The sequence below is a fragment of the Trichosurus vulpecula genome, chromosome 6 (assembly GCF_011100635.1).
Source record: "Trichosurus vulpecula isolate mTriVul1 chromosome 6, mTriVul1.pri, whole genome shotgun sequence".
NCBI classification, from domain to species: domain Eukaryota; kingdom Metazoa; phylum Chordata; class Mammalia; order Diprotodontia; family Phalangeridae; genus Trichosurus; species Trichosurus vulpecula.
The window spans coordinates 55,403,082-55,427,235 of record NC_050578.1 but is presented as its reverse complement, the minus strand read 5'-3'; the positions used below and the strand labels follow the sequence as shown (position 1 = coordinate 55,427,235).

Sequence of the window (24,154 nt, the reverse complement as noted above, 5' to 3'; positions counted from 1 at the left end):
TCAATAATAAAATTCTCTTCCATCTACATTTATGGCTATAGTCCTTGTCTAAGTCTCCTTCAAAAGACCTGCACCTCAAAACAATATATAGTTGGATTCACGACAAAGTGACACAGATACACATGCATGCTTGTCAGTAGTAATAGTTACTGAACTGAACAGGCTTAACAATAGTTTTCCTAAAAGAAATTTGATAACTTCTACATCTAAATGAAATTTGGTTAGGCCTTTTTATAACCTACTTCATTCCATTTCTACCAAAGCTGTTAGTTAAATTTGTCTTACTTACCAATTCAAGAGATAAGCTATTTAATTCAAATTTCTTATGACTACTATAATTACTCTGCCATGCATATGTATCATCAAGCATTAACTACTCAATTATATTTTCCACACTAATCAGATATCAAGCTGTTAAATGTACAGATTCACTTAACTACTGCATCCATTACCTTTTGTTAGTTATTCAGTGCTTTAAAGCATGCAGCACTCGAGTGCTGGCAATACTCATGGTTAAATGCACTATAAAGTGCAGATCTCCTTACCCTACAACATAGCGTATTTCTCTGTCCACTCTCTGGCTAACCTATTGTACCTAATTAAACAAGTTGGAATTAATTATCACAAATATAAAACTACTCATGTTGATGATGAACTCTATATACTCAAAGTTACAAAGATTAAATATTTATGAAAATTACATAAATACTGATTAATGAAAGATGACCAATTTTATCATAGAAAAAATGGTGAAAGTTAAAGTCAGGGCTTTTCTCTACTTATATCTAAAACCTATTAAAATGTTTTTTAAAAAACTATTTTAAAGTTTTAAACTCTTAAAAAGTTTTCAAAGGCTCATCTTTCTTTCATAATAAAAATTCTAAGAAATTTAAATCCCATTTCAATACTAAATTTCTGCATATCATAACTGGGGTTTTCCTAAAGACAGTCATACAGGGTATGAGTCTAACAAGTTCAGTGAGTAAAACCAATTTTCCCATTATGCAAAGTGTACTTTTCCCTTAAATTACTTTTTACTTACTTGTCTCTGTCTGTTTTATAGATCCGTGCAATCTCTGGCACTAAGGGGTCATCTGGGTTTGGATCACATAGCAGTGAACAAATGGATAAAAGAACTGAAAGAGAACAGTTTGATTCAAAACATCAAACCAATCTGTATAAACATTCAATTAATACATGACTGCTTTAAAACATGCAGTAGGGCTTTCTCAAAAACACTTTGGATGTTTACAATTTAAGTCGTAAGGTGGCAACAAGATAAAGAAATGCTACGAAGAGCATCTTGGAGCCATGGCCGTACTTTCTACAGAACTCTTCAGAATGAAAGTATGAAAGCCTGACAGTGGCTGCTGAGGTAAATAAATAGGATATAAACACAATGCTGACCCCAGGTTTTAACCACAGAATAACAAACACATTATGTAAGCTTAGTCCATTTCACTATGATACAAAATCCTAGTTTAATCCTTTCTTGTGGTGTGTAGGCTCCTCTGGTTTCTTGAAAATTATGCCAACAGGTGAGGTAAGCTCTGGCAGGTTCTATGATGTTGGCAAGGCTTCAAGTATAGTCCTCACAACAGACTATTTCTCCTTTTTGAGAACGAATTAACCTACATAGAGAGAATCTTATTACTAAAGCTTATTACCAAATCATTACTTAGTAATGAATTTTTCAGCTATGAATGCCCCTAAAACAAAGAAATATAAACTGTCCTTTAATCTTGTCTGTGCCCTTCTGCTTCTGCAGTAATGCTAAGACTGGGAGAACAAAAAGTGAAAGAGCGGAAAGAACCACCAACATGGCTTCTGACACTCTAACATGATAATCAAGTAATTAATATTGGTGATCACAATACTGAAGGAACTGAATTTTGCATTCATAACACTCTTGCTATAAATGAAACACCAACAAAAAAAGAAATTACAAGTAAATGGAAGGATAACTCCGTTTCTCCTTGGAAAGGAATTGGTTTGACCATATATCCAATGGCAACATTCCAGGGGGCACCTGATTACTTTATTTTGTAGTACTCACAGGTAAACATTTGTGAAAGACTCTACAAAAATAATTGCAGCTTTTGCATCAATATCTGATGCAGAGGATGACGATGAGGGGAAATTCTACAAAGATCTTCAAAATATCTCAATATTTACTTTAGTGATAGAATATAGGCGGTTTCAAAAGTCTACTAAACCACTGAAATTTAAAATTACATTAAGACTTTTGGAATACCCTGTAGACAAGAGAGCTAGGAGACAAAAGAGACATTAAAAAAAGAGTCACTGAAACATTTTTAAAGTTGCCCAGAAGTTCAGAAGGAAGCATGAACAAGAGTTTTGAAAAATAATAGACAGCTGTTGTTGTATACTTTAAGGAAACAAGCAATATGTAAAATGGAGATTCACATTTTGTTTAAAATTCTTTTTCTTTTCTGATCTATAAATGAAAGTGCTATTATTTGGTGCTGAACATCAAAATTAAAAAGAGAGAAACTATGGGGATATCCATCAATTGAGGAATGGCTGAATAACTTGTGAAGTAAGAATACAACGGATTATTGATTGTAGCCTAAAAAATGCCCCAAAGATTCCTTCAAGGAATTTTGAGAAGTCTCCCCTCAGCTCTCATTTTTACCCTTGGGGAGGGGAGTGAGGCAACAATTCTGGGGGAAAAAAAAAAAGATAAAGAGAATCATTTAAACATCTTTTTTCATGCATAGAAAGCAACAGAAGGAAATTCCGAAGTATGGACAAAAAGCAAGGCACCTTTGAAAATAGTATGTTTAATAATACATTTTTAAAAAAGCAAGCTGTAAAGAATTATTTCACAATCATATATGGAAACGTTCATTGTTTTAATTGTTAAATTCAGATTTTTTAAAAAATTTAATTCAAAGAGAAGAAAAGGAGGCAGAAGACAGGGCTTTGGGGAATCCTGGCAGAGAGTAAGTTATGAAAAACAGGCAATGGAGATGAGGAGACCCAGGAGAGGCAGAAATGTCACAAAAATCCAGGGAGTAAAGTATCTAGTAAAAGGTGATTAATAGTGTTTTCAAAGGATGAGGGGTGAGGGAAGACAACATTTGGCAATTAAGAGATCATTAGTAATTGTGGAGTGGCAGCTAGGTTTAATGCACAGAACCCTGGGCACAGAGACCTGAGCTCGAATTTGGCCTCAAACACTAGCTATGTGGCCTTGAGAAAGTCACTTAAGCCTTATTTACCTGTTTTTCATCTGTAAAATGGGGACACACTGGAGAAAGAAACGGCAAACCACATTATTCTTGCCAAAAAAACCCAAGGGTTGGACACAAGTTAACGAGGACAAAGTAAGTGTGGAAGAAAGCAGTTTGAAGTGAATGACGAGGTTAGAAGCCAAGCTACAAGGAACTGAAAAGTGAGGACATATAAGAAATGAAGAGAAAGGTAAGAAAAAAGACAATGGCTTATGGTAACAGTAGGGACCTGATGGGGGAAGGTGTTATGTTTGGAGGCCAATAGGGAAAGATTAAAGATTAAAGAAAGAAGATGAGTGATCAAAAGGGAAATCTGCTATCAAAGATAGGAGGGGGATGGGATTAATGGCATATAAAAGGTCTGGCCTTGGCAAAAAGGGCAACTTCACTACCTCCAAATCCTCGCTCCCTGCTTTGCACTGGGGGAAAAGAGGAGAATGGGAGGTGCTGGAGCATACCACAAATGGCCTCTGCTGAAACAGTGTGATGTATAGGAGGCTTGAGGAAAAAAGATCTGGAAGAATTTTGTGGACAATGAGGCAGGGAATTAATTAGGAAGGAATGAAAGGATTGTCTTGTTACAATGAGGGCTCAGTTGAGATTGTGTAACATGAATTTATAAAGCAGGGGTGTGTGATTTCCTTCAGTTCTATTCATACCAGCACGTGAAGAAGGGGAGAAAGGTGGGTGGAGGGAAGTAACCTAGGTGTTCAGATTTGGCAAGAGTTCAATTAGTGGAGAAAGAGGCAAGGCATTTTGGAGGGTGAAACTGGTTAACTATAGAGTCAAGATGAGAAAGAAGTAAAGTCAAATCAGCAAAGTACTGAGGGGTTGGAGATTATAACTTAAAATAATCCAAGTTTTAAGAAGCATGAGACAGGGAAAGCTGGGATTATAGGAGGCTATGATCAAACAGAGAAATGTTACAGCATTAATCAGAAAAGTAGTACATTAGCAGATAATAGTGCAATCCAGTGTGTGATTATTCTTGTGCATGGTTAAGGTAGAATTGGCTGTGTGATTCAAGAGGATTATAGAATTAGGAGGTTGGGAAAGTTTTATTAATATGGAAATCATATTCTCTTAGTATAAGGTCCTGGATTGTAGAGAAGGCAGTAAACTAAACTGAGAAAAAGGGAAACTATCTGAATCTTGTATACAACATTCACTATAACTACACTGAGTAGAAAGTCACACCATGGATTTGTTTAAGCGAAGAATAAAACTTGAAAGCAAATTAGTAGATTCACTAAAGGTGATGGCATTCAATTAAGGCAACTCCAACCTTATTTAAATGAACTACTGAAATGGGAAATAACTACCAATACAAATCAATTGCTATAATGAATAAAACTGCCTAAAAATCAATATCAGCCATAAATGGACAACACCAATTCACAATATAAACATCCATTAGATCTTAAGAGGAAGGTGACAGAAAATTTCGTTCAAAATCACCTCATAAACAGCAACGAATAACAGAAGGAAAAAAAGTTTACAGAAAGATTGGTCAAAGACTTCAAATCTCAAGTTGAGCTAGATAATGGGGGCAGCTAGGTAGCTCAGTGGATAGAGGCCTCGAGTAGATAAGAGACTCCAGGACTACAGTCAGGAAGACTAACCTTTCTGAGTTCAAATCTGGCCTAAGACACTTACTAGCTGTATAACCCTGGGCAAGTCACTTAAACCTGCTTGACTCAGTTTCCTCATCTGTAAAATAACCTGGAGAAGGAAATGGCAAACCAATCCAGTATCTTTGCCAAGAAAACTCCAAAAGTGACAAAGAATTGGACATGACTGAAATGATTTAACAACAAGCCAAATAATACCAAGGAACATTTCAGAATGAAACTGAAAGAACAAAAAGGAAATGGAAAAGACCTGTTAAGATGTGCATTATAAGGTCTTATTCCAAGCCAAGGACAATGAAACAAGGACATGTGAATTCTAAAAATCACAGTTCCAGATACTGTGCTTGAGGTAAATTCCAAGACAGTATTCCTTCTATTCCCTTCTTCACAAAGTGACCAAAAAGTACCAAAATCACAGGAATCCCAGCTATAGAAAATCTTTATGAAAAGTATCTACACACTCATTGAGGATATCTGTGATGAAGTATGAGGTGTTCCCAATGGTTTCTTTTTTGAGCCTTTTATCTCTCAAGGTGCCTAAGCATAGAGTTCTGCACACAGGCACTTGTTTGCTGAATTGAAGTCAAATCTATGACGTTGGCATAATATTTATGTGTAGCTTTAATTTCTTTGTATGTAACTTGCAGTTTTCAGGCTGTCAAGTTTTATAAATTCAATTGTCTTATAGGCTCACAGGTATATGTTGTTGAAATAAACCTTGGACTCAAATGCTTAATATTATCTGGTTCCAGGAACGAAGTTAAATCAATTTAGCTAATAGGAGAAGAAAAGCTAAATGTAAAATGAATTTTTTTAAAAAACAAATCGTCTTTTTTTGGGTTACCAGCATGTTATAATGCCAAAGTCTCAAGATCCTTTCACTCTGCATGCAAAGTAACAAGAAATGTCAAAATATTAGAGAATTTTGTTTAAAAGAGGACAATCCACAGAACTCTCAGAACATGTTTCTTTGGCTAATAGAAGATTATTCAAAAAATCTACTTTCTCACCCAAAGAACACTTTTAATAAGAGGTTGTTAAAGTAGTGACAAACTTCACCCATTGATGAAAGTGTGAACAAGTAGTAACCACAATTAACTTTTAACAGAGATCTGAATAAGATCCATCAAGCAATCAATCAACCAAGAGGGAGAAAAAAGTACTCTCAAGAGCTACAGATTTCATTTATTTTTTTTACCTTTAGAAATAGTTAAAGCAGGAGACCACTGTGATCTTAGAATATCGAGACAAATGCTGCCATTACTGTTAATGTTTGGATGATAAATTCTTGTTGTAAATGCAACCTAAAATAAAGAACAAAATATTTAAGGGCTTTTGAAACAAATCAACATCTTTTTGGATTTTTCATGAACCAACTTAAGTAGAGAAAAAAGATTTTAAAGAAGCCTAAAAATTAGTCCATTTTTAACATTGGCATCTAATTCAATCACTGAAATATAAAGCAACAAAAACAAGTTAATTTTATATTTCAATGTTGCAGTCAAGTAAAAAAAAACAAAAACATTTAGTATTCACAAATTAACAAGGGGTAAAAAGTTGAATGTTACTTCTGGAGACATGTAATCTCAATTGTCATAATATGAGAATTTTTAGTATGGAAAGACTGGTAGAAAATTTAGGATTAATGCTTTTGGGATTCTACTAAAAAATTGTGTCCAAAACTACCAAAATGATGTGCCATAAAATATTCACCTAAAAAAGGAAGGAGAATATTTGTATTTGGACAGATAACATTCATTAGTCTTTAGACGTAATTGTTGCAATGGTACCGTAATCATCATTCCTATAAAGTCAACTCTTTCTTAGGGACTATGTCTGTTTCAGTTTCATTCAATACTCACTAAAATTTAAACTTTTACATAACAGAAGTTTTTCTGACTAAAGAAAGTTGAAAATCTTAGTTTGAAGGGCTTACAAATATAAACGAAGACATTTGTTATTCATTGTCATGAACAAGTTTTATTAAAACTTAAGACATAACATTAGAACTCTTTAAGTTATTAAGTTATATTTTTGAAGGACATGTGTATTTCCCCCTACGTAAAACATCACTGTATGTCAATAATTTTGAGAAATACTTGCCTTAGGTGGTTTGAAGGGGTAGTCTGTAGGGAAATGAATTGTCAAAAAGAATACACCGCCTTGATATGGGCTGTCATTCTGTCAAAAAAAAATCTGTTTAATGTCCATGGTATCATTTAAATATGCTGATTTAAAACGAACAATTTTATCTATTGTCAGCACCTTTGATAATGAAGCAAAATTACAAAGCAGTTCCACAATTAAATCCAAGTTAATTTTGTCAAAATTCCAACTAAATATTCCATCTAAAATTATTCTATTCCAAGAATTTTCTATATCCCATGCTCTACAGCAGAGGTGTCAAATTCAAATAGAAAGAGATCCCTGCAGCTATATACTGACTTAGAAAATCACAAATTAACATTATCTATGTTGTGTCATATTATCATTTTGTTAAAACATTTTTCAATTACATTTTAATTTGGTTCCTTCAAAATGAGACAGCTGGGAGTTTGACATCTCTGCTCTACACTATTAAAAGAAAGATGCTGTTAAGCACACCACACTAACACTATATACTGGAGGGAAGCTAAGACAACAAATATGTAGAATATTTAACTATAACCAGTTCCTAACAAAAGGTGAGTCTTTGGATTGAAATTATTTAAAGGCCACTATAACCCCTAGGCAAGATAATGTTGTTTTCAATCAATGAACAATAGTAGCCTTGACAGGATGACCATATATTGGAAATAGCAACTTAGTTATTTGGGATAAATGTTCACATCTGAAATTTAGGTTTTGTTGCTTTGTTTGTAAAGAAACCAAATTAACTCTAATGTTGCTCCTTAGTTCTAAAAGGCTCTGATTTTCCCTGTTCTTTACTATGGAAAAACAATCTTAAAATTGCTTTCACTTCTTTTAAACTTCCATACAAATACATACACACACCAATAACCAAGGAAAAATTAGGGAATACACAGGAAAGGAAAATATCGAGAAAAAATGTGAAAGTAAAATATTATTTGCAAAAAGTGAAATAGGCCAGAAGAGGAAACCTATGAACCTAATTATTAATTCATCAGAACTGCGTTTAGTTATAGGAACCTAAGCAACTGAGTTTTTTAATCCCTAACACAAGTTATAGAAATAAGAAAGTATTTATCTGTCAAGCTATTTTTATAAAAGCCTTAATCAGATAGTCCAGGAAAGAAATTAATCCTATTTTGGTTTGGTTTTTTTTTTTGACAGAAAAAGTTAATGTTCTGTATGTTTAGTTGTAAGAGTTCTTTTTCAAAGTTCAATCAGACATTTACTAAATCCAAGGCACTCTCTTAAGACCCTAGGAACACAAAAATGAAATAACAGTTCTGACTTCTTAGGACCTTTCAGACTAACGGGTAGACAAGACAAAAAACAACTCCAAAAAAACAAAACAAAACAAAAACCTAAGTTCCAGGTCTTTATCTAAAATTTCCATCTTCAACAGTAGAAAGGCACTAAATCTTTGTTCTAAGGTCAAGAGTCAAACAAAGACAAAAAGAGACAGCTAACTGAGCTGAAAGAATCAGGATGCAAAAAGTCCACAACAGGCAGAATCCAAGGAAAAATGTAAGTACAAATGCAAAATGCTATGTTTAGGTTCCTAGGGCAGCTAGGTGGTGCACTAAATACAGTGTTCCTAAAGTCTGGACACATAGGCAAAAATGCTTATTTTCAAGAAATGAAATGAACGAAATTTTCAACATTTTATTTAATTGGAATATTAACAAATAACATCTTCAATATGATTTCCATCATTTGTGATGCAAAGGTTGATGCACTTTGCAAGATTCACATGAACTAGATGTAGTAACTCCACTTTGCTGTCAATTTTAGCACATTTATTCTTTATGTGTTTGAGTTCAACCAAGTCTGTTGCATCTGTGATTTTCATTGAGTACACCTTCTCCTTCAGCACACCCCAGAAAAAGAAGTCACTGAACAACACAAGAGTCTTCTGTGAAACATTTAATGAGATTTCCTATGTGTCCAGACTTTAGGGACACCCTGTATAGCACTGGGCCTGGAAATCATATGGATCTGAGTTCAAATTTGGCCTCAAACACTAGCTGTGTGGCCTTGGGCAAGTCACTTAAACTCTATTTGCCTCAGTTCCTCACCTGCAAAATGGGGACACACTGGAAAAGGACATGGCAAACCACTGCAATGTTTACCATGAAAACCCAGTGGACAAAAGTCCACAGGTTCACACAAAGTAGGACACAACTGAACAAATCATCAACAACAAATACTTAGGTTGCAAAAACAAACAAACAAACAAAAAACCACCACACATCAGCTCCAGTCCCACATCTCCAAATACCTGCTAAAACATGTTGGCACAGCAGAAAGGTAACTATCTGGGGCTCTGGTGTCAGAAGACTTGGGTTCATGACCCACCTTGGCCTAACTCCTTGCATAACCTGGGGGAAATTCAAATCACCTCGGTAGGCCCCATCTGTCAAATGAGGTTTGTAATAGATGGCCTCTGAGATCCCTTCCAGTTATGCATTGATAATCCTATAGTCATTACCTGCAGGTCACACAGGCACCTCAAGCTCCTTATGTACAAAAAGGAACTAATTTTCTTTCTCCTTAAACTCATCTTTACCTTCTCTGCCAAGTATACTGCCATTTTTTCTAGTCACAGAGGTTCACAACCTAGGAATCATACTCATCAGTCTCACTCTCCCATGTCTTGTGGTCAATTCTATCTCCACTACATACCTTGTATCTGTACCCTTCTCTCTACTCACACCACAACCACACTAGTTCAGGCCCTTAGGGTCTCTTGCATAGACTACTTCAACAGCCATACAGTGTCTCTACATCAATCAATTGACAATTACTTATAAAGTGCCTACTATGTGCCAGGCACTCTGCTAAGCCTTGGGGATACAAATAACGGTGAAGTAATTCCACACTTTAACGGGGGAAACAAACAATAAGCACATACAGAGAGAACACAAACTATGAGGCAGCTATCGAATGAGGGGAATCAGAAAAAGCTTCACATAAAGGTACATGTGAGCTGAACTTTTCACTAAAAAGGGTTTTTTTTTTTTTCCTATGGGGCAGACTGGCCAAAACAAAGGCATTAAAACCTCTGAGAGCATGAGGAGTAGAGAGAGGGCCAGTGCAGCTAAACTGCAAAATGTGGGGTGGGGAGTAATGTATAAAGAGATTGGAAAGGTAGACTGGCGTTGGAATGTGAAAGGTTTTAAAATCTAAACATAAGAGTATTTTTGATCTTAGAGACAGTAGGGAGCCACTAGAGTTGATCATATCAGGGAGTGACATGATTTCTGCGGCAAGATGATAAGGGCTTGAACCAAAGTTGGTAACTGTGGGAACAAAGAAAAGAAACTGGACGTAAGACATGCTGTAGAGTCAGAAAAGGTTAAGATTTGGCAACTTATTATATGGAAGGATAGGAGCTGATGACCTAGTGTCTCACCTCTCCAACTTATCTACCAAACAGAAGCCAAAGTAATATCCCTAAAAATAAAGATCCTCCAAGTTGCAAACTTCTCCATTTGATATTTCAAGACCTTCACAATCTAGCTCCAATCTATCTTTCTATGGATTGATTGTATGCTGAATATTTGCACATTCCCTCTACATTGAAGCCAAATCAACCTACTTGCTATTGCTCCCCATACAGATATATTACCTCCTACTTCCAGGCCTTTGCACACAGGCTGTCCCCAATGCTTGGAAGGCTTCCTCTACCTCTTGGAAGACCTGGTTCCTTTCAAGGCTCAGATTAAGCACCAAGTCTTTCAACAGGCCTCTTTTGATGTCCCCAGTTGTTCGTGCTGCTCCCCGCCTCACCCAATACTGTGTTTTGTATATATGCTATTTATTTATGTTTGTTTGTTTATTTGAATTGGTCTGTGTGTTCCCTTAGCAGAATGTAAATGCCTTGAACGAAATAATGTTTTCGTAGCCTAGATGCCAAAAAAATACTAAAAAGATCTGTAGGTTTTGGTGGACTGTAAGCTCAATGAGACAAAAGTTGACAGGATAGTCAAAAAAGCTCATTTTAGGGTTCAGTGCAAAAGGCATAGTATTCAATCTAAAGAAGGTTATGTAGACCCAGAATACTGCCTTGCAGAACACACTGGAGAAAGTATACTAAGAGCAAGGAAACCAAGTCATTGCATACAAGAATTACTTGAATAAACTGGGAATATTTAGCCTGGAAAAGATTAAGACTTAGAGAAAAATGATAATTGCTCATAAACTATCATATAGAAAGAGGATTAGACTTGTTCTGTTTTATCTCAGAAGGCAGAACAAGGATCAATGGATGGAAGTTACAAGTTTTGCCAAAACTTAGGTTCACTTCAAAATCTTTAAAGACCAGACTCTGAAAAAACACTATACAATTCCAGAGGGAACTGATGAACTCTGAATGCTAACTGAAGTATAATTTTCTCACCTTTTCTTTTCTTAAAAAAAAATATGGCTAATATGGAAATGTTTTACATGATTTTACTGCCTTCTGTGTGGACAGTCTCGTGTATTTTGCAATGCAGAACCACATGGGCATTTCGATGGTTGTCATCTATATTGTGATTATTGCCTCACTGATACAGGGTTTAAAAGGGAGGGGAAAGGATTAGAAGTCAAAATTTTAGAAAGAATGCTAAAAATAAATAATAATAAATTTGAAAAAAAAATTTAAATGTCAGGATATAGTCTTTGCAGATCTCTCTCTGAATTGTTCAAAGATGAAACAGGACTAAGGAACAAATAGGTTCTCTTTTGCTACAGTAAGGTCTTCAAAAGCTGGGATAATGATAGGTGTCATGGTTGTTTTAATTTGCATTTCTCTTATCAATAATGAGTTAAGAGCATTTTTTTTCATAACTATAAGTTGTTTTGATTTCGTCACTGGAAAACTGCCTGTTCATATCCTTTGACCATTTACCAAATGGGATATGACTCATATTCTGACAGATTTGACAAAGTTCTTTAAATATTTTTGATATGAGACGTTTATCTGATAACTGTCTATAAATGTTTCCCCCAATCTTCTGCTTTCCTTCTAATCTTGGCTACATTTGTTTCTTTTGTATAAAACCTTTTTAATGTAATCAAAACTACTCATTTTACACCTAACTTTACTTTCTATCTCTTGTTTATTTATAAATTGTTTGCCTATCCCTAAGTCTGATGAGTAATATTTTCATGTTCTTTTAATCTTCTGGTTTTATCTTTCTTTTATATATAAGTCACGTATCCATTTTGACCTTAACTTACAAATTCCTTCCACTGTTCCTGGCATTGCTTCTGGGATTGAACAGATTAAACCTATTCCTTTTCCTCATGAACAGCCTTTAAAAAAAACCCTTTCTCACATCTCACTAGACATCTTCTAAAATGCCTTCCTCAGCCGTCTTCTCACTCTATACTTTTTCCCATTTGGTTGACATCAGCTCCCAGGGGTTCAATGGTCACCTCTCTATAGATGACTTTCAAATCAATCTAACTCCACTCCCACATGACCAACTGTTATCTGAACAGATCCACCTAACTCAAATTCAACAAGCCCAAAATACATCACTCCTCCAAACTCCCCATTTGACAGTACCACCATCTTTTATCACCAAGGTGTACAATCTTAGAGTTACCCTTGATGTTTCCCTGAAACCCAAATCCATTAAGAGTAAACTAACTTATTGGTACTGGAACTGCCCATCAATTGAAGAATAGCCAAAGAAGCTGGGGTATATGATTGTAATGGAATACTACTATGCTATAAGAAATTACAAGCAGGCTGATTTCAAAAAAACCTGGAAAGACCTAAAAAGTGAGCAGAACCAGAAGAACATTGTGCGCAGTAACAACAATATTGTACAATGATGAACTGTGAATGACTTAGCTATTCTCTGCAATTCAATGATCCAAGACAATTCCAAAGGACTTGTGATGAAAAATGCTATCCACATCTAGAGAAAGAACTGATGGAGCCTGAATGCAGATCAAAGCACCCATATTTTTCACTTTATTTTTTTTTAATGATTTCCCCCCTTCTGGTCTGTTTCTTCTTTCACAACATGACTAATATGGAAATGTTTTTAGATGATTACACATATATAACCTATATTAAATTGCCTACAGTCTTAGGAAGGAGAGAGATGGAGGGAGAAAATTTGAAATTCAATTAAAAAAAATACATGTTAAAAATTGTCTTTACATGTAATTGGGGGAAAATATTATTAATTTTTTTAAAAGAGTAAACCATCTTTTGGCACTACTACCCCTCAATGACATCCATATTGCCCTCAATGATATTCCATCCTAGGTTTAAGAAAAACTTGTAGAGACTTATATGAACTAATACAAAGTGAAGGGAGAAGACCAGGATAACATATAAAAAAGCACTAACAATAATCAACCATGAAAGACCTAGCAGGAGTGGGGGAACCTGTCGCCTCAAGGGCACATGTGGCCTTCTAGGTCCTCATGGGAGGTCCTTTGACTGAATCTAAACTTGACAGAAAAAAATCCCCTTAATAAAAGGATCTGCTCTGTAAAACTTGGACTTGGTCAAAAGACTGCACCCAAGGACCTATAATGCCTTGAGGCCACAGGTTTCCACCTCTATGAGCAACTCTGACGAATACAATGATCCACAACAATTTCTTCAAGGGTCTCAAAATTAAAAATAGTGGAGAACTGATGGACTGAGTGCATAATGAAATATTCTTTTTTTTTTGGCAATATGGCTAAAGTAGAAATATATTTTGCCTAATAATGGGTATCATATTTCTTGCCTTCTCAATGAGTAGGGGAGTGGAAAGAGGGAATCTGGAATTGAAAATAAAAACCACAATATTCATCCCACTCTTCACTAACACAGCTTGGTTCATGCTCTCATGCTCCCATCATTCCTTGCCTCATGTACCTCAACAGTCTCCTAATAGTCTCTCTGGCTATACTTGCTCTCTTCTTCAATCCACTATTTACATACCCACACTCACAAATCTTCAGTGGCCTATTCCATGTAGGGAAAAAACCAAACTTCTCAATTTGGCATTTAAAGCCTTCCACTATATTCTTGCACCTTACACCTTTCTAAGTCTTATTTTATTTTACATCCTTTCATTCTAGTCAACTGACCTGAGAGCAGCAGAAATTTGTCCAGCTGCATGTTCATAGGTATTTCAAACTCAACAAGGGCAAAAGGGAACTCATTTCTTTCCCTATAAACCCACCTCCTTAATGTCCTGGTCTCCTCTTTTCTGTTAAGGGTATACTCATTTTTCCCCATCATCTGGGTTCACAACTGAACTCACCACCTTATTTACTCCTCGTATTCCATCAGTTGCCAATCCTGGTCAATTCTATTACTACAACCTACTTTGTATCTATGTTCCCATTTCTAATATACCACAATTGCCCTAGACTAGGCCCCTCAATATTTCTGGCCTAGACTACTGCAATAGTCTATTAATTATCTCTAAGTATCTAATTTCTCAATAATCTCATCTTCCACACAGCAACTAAATTGATATTTCTAAAGTTTAAGTTTGAATGTACCACTATTGTATTCAAGAAGCTTCAGTGGTTCTGTACTGCTTTTTAGGGTAAAACACAAAATCCTCTGTTTGGTATATAAAGTTCTTCATAATTTGGTTCAAAATTTAGACATCAGCTTATCTCCACACATGAAACTCAATTTCCTTCTTTTAAGCCTTTGCTTAAGATCTTTCACATTTAGAATATATCCTTTCCTTATTTCTGTCTCTTGAAACATCTACCTGTCTTCAAGATTCAGTTCAAGTACCACCTTCCTCCATGAAGCTTTTCCTGATGCTGCGGAGTATTCCCCACTCCCATCCTCACAAATGATTTAATTTACTGTGTATGTACTTTGCATGGACTTATCTAGGCATACCTTGTTCCCTAGGTTTCTCCCTCCCCAAGTAGAAAGTAAAATGAAGGCTAGAAACTTTTAAAATAAAAACGGTGTATGTTTAGTGCCTACCATGTAGCTGGTAACTTTAGTAGGTGCTTACTAAGTGCTTGTCGAACTGAACAGACTACACAAGAACAATGGCTAACTAAAAACAGTTACCCGAATAAAGGCTGACTGCAGACTTAATACTATTTTATCAATTACCCATTACACTACTACAAAAATCGAAAGTCCCCATTATTAACGTCACTATATGTGATAAATATTTCAGGACATAAGCAGATAGGTACACAGTCCACCTTGTGTTGATCTATCCCAACCACCCATAATGCTTCCAGGCAAAGTCTCCGCTCCTTGAAATCACGAAATGCAAGCTGTATTTTGTTAAATACACACACACAACATTCGTTTTTAAAATTATGTATTTATCTCAAAAAAATTACATATCTATTATGTCTATTAGGTAGCTGACTTCAACTTCAAGTCAGCATTTGAACTTTTGACTGCAGCCAAAATCAATCTAAAAGATTTGGTTTTGTTTTAAGTAAAATTTCTATTAACTGACTTATTCCTAGAGGAAATGTCAAGATAGTGGTACTCATTCTCTGAAAAGCTTGGGAAGTAATTTCAATTAGCATCCTCCCCACCTAAATTATTAACATTTAAGCGTTGCTGGGAATACAGAATTCTAATTCCACTAAAGAAGGCAGAAAATACCTGTTTTGACAATTTTCTACCTTTTGCAAAGTGCTGACATACTTTATATATATTAAAAAAAATTCATGACACTTAATTTGGAAAACCAATCAAAAAAAGATATGCCTTGAATATGAAAATGTTGGCTTTTCTGGTGACCAGAAGTTACTCTTCAACAACTATTCCTATGTTTCACCTATATAAACAAGTGGTTCTCATAAAGAGCATAAGGCACTACAAGAACCTAAAGAATCTTAAAATGGCCTCTAATATAGTTTTAGAGTGTCTATTTACAGAGGTCTAATTCTTTGAAAGCTGATATAGATCATAAGAATTATTTAGACCATCTCTTCACCATGTTAGTAGTGAGTAAATTTTACTAGTATATTTAAAATTAATTTTACTTTTAGCACTTCACAAAATTCATCTTATTAAACTGTTGGGAAGCCCAATTACAGAGGATACAGGCTTATACATTTTAATAAGTTAATTTATTGTTTCAGTACTCTCAAGATATAGTTTAAAATTACATTTAAGTTTTACAAATACCCCAAAATCCCACTACCCTATGTAAGTCCCACCCCTACCAGCAAAAAAAAAGTTTATGCTAGCAAATTTAGGCTTACATTTAAATCTTTGAAAATTAGAATAATTATCAAATATGCATCAACCTAAAAAGGTAAATAATTTTTTCTTCTGTTACCCCAGAGTACCAATACTATACAATTATGTCTGGCTCAAAAGCAGGAAAAAGGAGAGGAATCTGCAGAAGGGTAGGAGAAATAACTCTTAGCTAAATTAAAAAAAGAAATAACTCTTGGCTAAAATGACATGTAGCTCAAGTACCCCAACTATAGATTCTGACTCTGTAAGACACTCAATTTTTGTTTCACTTGTAAAGGACTACAGCTAATTTTCCTTACCAAACTTTCCTGACCCCTGACACTTCTGAATGAGAATTATAAAAATGCCCACCATTTACAGAATAAAATATAGCATTGCTTGAAGTAATATATGAAAACCTACCACTTATTTCAAAATCCAAAATTACTTTAACAACTAATTAATCCTTTAATACAGAAAAATCACTGTTCAAATAAAGACACTACAAAATCCTGAAATACATTCCAATTCAAAGATTGTCACTACCACATTTTAGTGTGGTTTACTGCATTATCTGACAATTCTTTTAAGTGTTTAACCTATAGGACATGGTAATTCAGAATAATACAATTAATCTTTATCTTGGCTGGATTAAAAAGCAGTTTAATATTCCTCATACTGTTTACCTAAAAAATATTTTATATTTCCGTAAAGCTATTAATACAATTAGGTAGTTAAATGTCAACATAGCTGATTCACCACTACACACTTAATTTAATGATTATGAATTGTAATTAAACAGAGTAACACCTCTGAATAATGCCTGACTCACTGTTATGTCAGAATTATTTAAATAATTTGTCATAGAAATAATCAGGAAAGCTTATGAGAGTGCTTTGAACAACAGCTATAAAGATCACCTGGATTGAGGTCAAGGAAGTTTTGCCATTTCATACAAGTGCCACACCTCAACAACAAGATGGGTCACAAATATGGAATTTAAGACTTGTGACTGAGTCTTTAAATTGATATTTCCTTCAGGAGCAATACTGTTATTGTTTAAAAACAAACTTTTACGACTACCACCTCACTAAGCAAAGAGGTCTAGTAAAATTTAAAATTCTAACCAGATCAATATTGAATTTTCAATTAAAATCATCATTTAAAAAAGTTCACAATACTCACAGGTCCCATAATTGTGGCTTGCCAATGAAACACTAGAAAAAGAAAAACTCTTGTTATCATCTAAAACAATGTATATGCTATTTTCAAATTAAATGGTAAAGTTTTGGAAAGCACTTACTATCATCCCCAACTGGACCTGCAGAACACTGTGCTGGAGGATCACGGGCCAAATCGCTAAGTTCCTATACAGAAAGAAAGTTATAGGTCAATATAGTATGTGGACATACGAATAAAAATAGCATCTGTTACAATTACTTTAGAGGCTTCCCATTCTACAGGTGACACAGAGACAGTATGGAATACAGTACAGATATACAGTTTACAGATGTAAACCAGGAAAATTTGCACTTTCTCAATCACTGTATTGTACGCAGGGGTAGGTAACTGCCATGGGTTAATCTGATTACTTGGGAATGATGCTATAGATTTTTTATAATGGTAGACCCTATAGAACTATCTGAACCTCAGTCACCAGCTGGTCTTTTCCATCCATTACACATCAAAGTCAGGCCTTTCCATCAATGCTTCCGTATATAATAAGGGTTTCCCCAAAGTTCTCAAAATTGATTTATTAATGCACTGCTTTTGAGAGGGCGTTATATTGGGTTTAATGTTACCCTACAATGTGGCTCTCCTTTTTAAATGCATGCTCTTGCGTACCAATTTGTCCAAAGGTTAAACTTTCTAGATAAGGATTATGACCCTTGAAAATTAAATGCCAATATCTAACTTGTAATTTGGATGAATTCTAAAATGAAGAGTATGAAATACTTTCGTTAAGAAGTAAATTTTTATTAACTAGCACTCACACCATTTACCAATACAAAAGGTAATGCTTGTGAAAACTCTCAAACACAAATATTTAAGTGCCTCCTAAATGCAAAATAATAATAATAATAATAATAATAATAATAAATTATGGTCAGAATTTTAGTGAGAAGCTTATTTTATATATGTCATACCGAGAATAATCAGATTAATCTATGGAATGCAAAGATAAAAAAATCTTGAGTCAGGGGCAGAGTACTCAACTTTCCACAGTCCTAAACATTTAATAAGCTACAAAGAAACTTTCATTTCCATGTCTTTTCATAAATGACACAAATTTCCTCCTCCCCCCGCCCCCGAACAGGTTACTTTTATAGAACTTAACCACTAGGACACAAAGCTGCTTCAATACAACTAAAAAACTTTACATTTTTGTGCTATGTTATTATAAACTCAATTTCCAAAAATGCTTCTTCTCCTCCAAAAATAGCACAGTTCTTTACCAGAGCAGAAAAACTACTGTCTTGGCTTCTATTATTTTTTGTTGTTTTAATTATTTTTCTTTTGCCATATAACCATTTTCTTAACTATGTTCTCCTAGTTTACTCTAAACCAACAGATAAATAATTCTATCTTTTTAAGTTTCTGGTTTTTATCTTCTTTTTCCGTATGTTGTTAAATCCCAGACATGCAAACTTAGATCGTTTAAAGCTACATGTAAAAGAATTCTTCGTGGCCCTGAAGAAAGAATACGATGGAATCAGTTCCCTAGGTGTCCCAAGGAATTTTGGGGAGACCAGTGCTGTGCTTTTATCAGTGTAGGAGCCCCCAATGAGGAATGTTCTCTACCAAAGCAGATATGAACCTTCTCTGGAATTTTTGTTTTAGAGGTTTAAGTGATTTGCTCAAATCATCCTGACTATCAGGCCAACTCTATACGTTATTTACACTACCAAGTCTTTGAAACTAATGACTTCTGATAGGAGAACCAAGACAAAGGCTGTTATGTGTTTAGAAACCCCTTCGTAGACAAAAGTAGAATGCACTTTTCAGAGAACATGAAGAAGATCCTGTTTCTAAGGCCTCAAAAAAGTTTTCAAGGAAGAGAAAAACAAGACAGACACTAAATTACAAGAGAATAATCATTAAAGATTAGGAAATACTATTATAGGCTGACAAATTATACGTTAAAACCAGCTTGATTCAAACTCCATCCCTACATCAAGAAAGCTTACAACATAGAACTCCCATACCAAACAAATTAACTTAAGGCAAAAATGAGCCTCCTTCTTCCAGAATCTCAAGAATTAGAAGATCAGATGAGACATAAGATCATTTAGTCAAATATTCTATCTACCACATTTACAAATTTCCTCTAAAATATACCGAACAGATGATTCCTGAGGGCAAGTTGACATTCCAACAGTTTGACAAGTGAAAAGATTCTAGGACAGATCAGACCAAAAAGATCTAAACTTTTTACCTCAAACTACTAAAAATTACATAAATGGTGTTTTTGTTTAGTCGTTTCAATCATGTCCTACTTTTCATGACACCATTTGGGGTTTTCTTGGCAAAGATACTGGAACAGTTTGATATTCCCTTCACCAGTTCATTTTACAGATGAGGAAACTGAGGCCAATAGGATGAAATGATTTGCCCAAGGGCATATTGCTACTAAGTGTCTTGAGGCCAGATTTGAACTCCCGGAAGGTGAGTCTTCCTGACTCCAGGACCAGCAAACTGGAATCACTTGTGTAAAAAATCATTTTGTGAGGTAGGCATCAACCCCCTCTTCCTCCCACAAACTCCCACAATAATCTTAAAAACAATTAAGGGCAGAATTTAGTCAGGAGAAGGGGGAAGTTAAGATATACCGACAAGTAACTAGTATGTAAGAATGAGATCACTGTATTGGAAAGGTACAAAAGCTTGAGTGGAAAGGGTTTAATGGCTTTAGAATTAATCTATAAAGGATAGAAAATCATCAAAGAGTAAATGAGAAGCATTTAAGAAAAAGTGGTTACCTATTCTTCCTGAAATAGGAATACAATTTAACTGAAGCATCAAATGCTTGACGAAGAGTGATATGAGATAAGGTTGGTACCAAATTATGGGAAATTCTCAGGTAACTTTAACTCAACTTAGGCATACGGAATCAATGAAAATTTTCGTGCAGTAGACTGGCATGACCAACTCCACATGTAAGGAAAATTAGTGAAGTAGAATAAAGGGGAAGTAGAGACAGGTGGTAATGAAAGTAAAATGGTGGTAGTGGGAAAATGGGATGTAAAAGATATCCTCAAGTTAAAAAAAAAAAAAGGAACTTCATGAATGAATGAATGAGATGTGAGAGAGCCAGAGGAACGCAAGGCAACACTAACGTTTTTGAACATGGACAGTGGGAAAATAGTGGTGCCTCTGATAGAAAAATCAAGTCAGAAGGAGAGTTATGTGGGGGGAGGAGGGGCGAAGATCTTTGAAGGCTTGGTTTTACTTACACAAAGTTGAGGTTACTAGTGGGAAGGACATCTAGACAAAGATTCTAAGCAGTTGGAGACCTACATCTAAAGGTCATGAGGCTATACATACACTTGGGGAATCATCATAATACAGGGCAGAGTTGGAAAACAAAGGAGTGTCAATGACACTGCCAAGGGAGGAAATGTTAAAAGTAGAAGGAATGTCACTAAGTTTTTAATATGAATAGGTTCAAAATGAAAGATGTCAATCAGTTTACTCCTATGATTCTCTTACATTATCCCTAATGGTTTCTTGCATATGATCCTAAGGTCCAAAGAGGAATAAGGAAAAATAATCTTAGGGAAAAGTCACCATTAATAGGTTAGAAGGAGGACAAGGAACCATTAAAGAAGATGAACAATGAAAAACAAAAAAAAAACAAAAAAAAAAACCATAGAGAAATAAGAAGGAAATGAATGGCCAATAGGAAGTGGTGAAAAGTATCAAATTATACAGTGAAAGCTAAAAACACATTTGATCTGGCAATAAGATCACTTGTTTATGATAAGCTAAAGGAAAATGGTAGGAAGCAGGATCCAGATTGTAAGGGGTCAAAGATAATGTGAGTGGGTCTCGCAGTGGGTATAAACTTCCAAGAAAATCAGTAAGAAGAGTAAAATCAGACTGGATGGGGGTTGACTTTCTATGTAGTACTTCAAAAGACCTTTCTGATTTCCATTAATTCCTTTCATATATTGTATACAATCTCCTTTTCCTGTCTTCTACATGCCTTTGCTCACACTATACCTTTCCTTTTCCCTTTAATCTCAGCCTGTCTTCTGAGACCCAATTTGCCTACCACACATTTTTTAAAAAGTCTTTTCTCAGCTCTAAATTCTCTCTCCTCAAATTTCTCATCGCATATTGCCACTGCCTCTCCTTGAATTTGATCACTCTTGCTGGTATTACAATGGACTCAAGGGACTGCAAGTTCTTGGAACGCAAAGTGCCGGACTGTCTTTTTTATATTCTCAAAATCTAGTTATAATCACCTTTTTAATTCAACAAAAATAAATTACCTATTATGTATTAGAAACTGGGATATAAAAACTTTACAGGGAAAGGCTATAAAGCGGGTGACCCCCGAGCTAAGCCTCCAAGGAAATACAGATTCTCTAAGTCAAAAATGAAGAGGAGAGTATCTCTGGGTAAAAACATAAAGAAGCAGAGAGAGGTAGTATTGTCTTATTGGAATGCAAGTAGAAGATTGGGTGGTAAATACAGATGGAAGAATGAGAAACAAGGAACAAGTTTGGAACACTTGTTACAAGCAACTAATTAGAAGTAATGGGTAGACTAATCCTCTCAAAAATTTTTAACTTAGAGTCGTGACTGAACGATATAGAACTACAAATTTACTTGCTTTGATTCAATTATCAAAAACTTGTTGACAGCTAGCCAAAAGAAAATAATAAGCATTAACCAATGGTTATCAAACCATATTTAAAAACTTCTTCCAATACTTGATTTCAAGAGGTTTTAGTTTAAAAGAAAAAAATGGTTCATTTTCTAATTTTGAATGTTTGTTTTCAAATAAGAAAGCTTTGATGTCCTCATTCTTTCAAGTCAACAAAAGGGCTACACAGACAGCATACCGTCGTATTAGCAAATTCTCCTCTCACTCAGGCAAAATTAAATCTAATTTTTAAAATAATCAACCTTTAGTTCGACCTCAAGAGAAAAATCTTATGTTTTTTGGCAACCATTGTTTCATATCTTTACCAGACATATGCAAACACATCTGATGTGCCATTTTTATATTTATAAAAAAACAAACAACAAACATTATCCCTAACATTGTCCCCACTTCATTTTTTAAAGGTTTCTTAAACTTTTTTGTGTGTCATGGACCCATCTGACAATCTGGTGAAATCTGTAAACCCCTTTTCAGAATTTTTAAATGCATAAAACATATGGAATAAAAAGGAAATTGATTACTTCAAAATACAATGATCAACATTAAAAACCAAGCTCATAGGCCCTAGGACAATTGGCCTTAAGTTTCACTCTTTAAAAGTCACCCCCACGTTTATTTCATTAATCTTACTTATTATTATTTCAAATTTTGCCTTGAATGCTTGTTTGTCTTTTACTTGTGGTTCTGTTTTTCCTGAATTTTCAAACGAAATGACAGTAACCATTCATATTTGGGAGCACATGTATCCCAAAATTTACTAACATAAAAAAATACTTAGAAGGCAATGAATTTGTTTTCCTGATATTAACAAAATCTTTTAAGAACAGGTATAAAATTAATTCCCCAGCAACTTACGTTTCATCAAAAATGTAATGTATACAAATGCACTCTCCCATTAACTCTAATGCAATAACAGACAAAATTTAAAAATGCATTCATTAGATTCTGTCTTCCAACGGCGGTTTCAACAAAAGCCAGGAGCCTCAATGGTCAATGTAGTTTTCTACCTTCTTCTAGATATCATAAAATAAAGAAAAATAATTAACTTAATACAAACTCACTTATTCTTGAAGAGATGCAACTGAATATCCACTTTTGGACAATACCCTGGCAACACACTATAGGAGTAGTAACAAAACTGCCAATATTTTTTGACCTAGGAGCTGTACATATAAAAACACTGCTAATTTTCCAATTACTGAGGATTAGCCTAACTAAACTGATATCTACTGAATGGAATAAAATGTTACAAAGAATTTAAAATATGGAAAAACATATACAAAGTAAAACAAAAAACAAGGATTGCAGAATTAGTACACTCATTTTAACTACAACCACTTTTAAATGGGGAAAAATATTTTATAAGGTCACAGAAGATATAGAAGGTAATCGAGACCAAATAAAATGTTACTGTTAAGATTATTTAAAAAAAAACTTGAACGTTCATTGTTTGGGGCTCATTTCCACATTTTCTTTGTTCAGTTCAAGTAAATTTTTTAAAAAATTCAATAGACAAATGGCTTAGAAAGCTATCATGTTAATCTGGCATAAGCCTCTTTTTGAGGAATAAACACACTTTTCATTGTTTAAAAAATACTGATTATACTCCCAATAATTAGAAAATAAATACCACAGTAGTCTTTGTCACTGAGTTAATACCAATCAACACAACTGAGTTCCCACTATATGGCAAGGCACAGCGTTTCAAACTGTGAGGGGATGTAAGGTTATCTTATTTCAAAAGTACTAGATGAAATCACAGGAATTAGAAAGCTATAAGGGACCACAGATTATCATCTAATCCTAAAGTCCAAAGAGTTTGTAAGTAGTGTGCCCAACACAAGTTTAAAGTCTGGACTTCAAATCCATTACCCTCCCTAGAGTATCCTGTTATGAGAAGTTGTCAAAGGAGAGGTAAGTAGGGAAAAAAGTCATATGCACTCAGAAGAGACAGATCAATGTAGATTATTACAGAAAAGAAAACAGTCAGTGCCTCTCTCAAATTCCACCTTTCCATGAAGTATTGGAAGGAGGATTACAAACAGCAGAATTAACATTA

General features: G+C 34.7%; 1 protein-coding gene across 4 annotated transcripts in view; it reads right to left on the bottom strand.

The window, feature by feature from the left end:
- UBE2D3 (ubiquitin conjugating enzyme E2 D3) overlaps positions 1-24,154 on the bottom strand; it is a 50,912-nt gene that overhangs the window by 2,371 nt on the left and 24,387 nt on the right. For 2 of the 4 annotated variants that reach the window (XM_036762470.1, XM_036762469.1), the window contains exons 3-8: positions 17,506-17,569; positions 17,388-17,419; positions 6,992-7,069; positions 6,087-6,192; positions 1,043-1,136; positions 546-595 (exon numbers count right to left, since the gene is read on the bottom strand). In XM_036762470.1, coding sequence (XP_036618365.1) covers positions 547-595; positions 1,043-1,136; positions 6,087-6,192; positions 6,992-7,069; positions 17,388-17,419; positions 17,506-17,569 — 423 coding nt within the window. In that variant the 3' untranslated portion in view covers position 546. The remainder of the gene's footprint in view (positions 1-545; positions 596-1,042; positions 1,137-6,086; positions 6,193-6,991; positions 7,070-17,387; positions 17,420-17,505; positions 17,570-24,154) is intronic. The other 2 variants (XM_036762471.1, XM_036762472.1) reach the window with 1 other exon arrangement.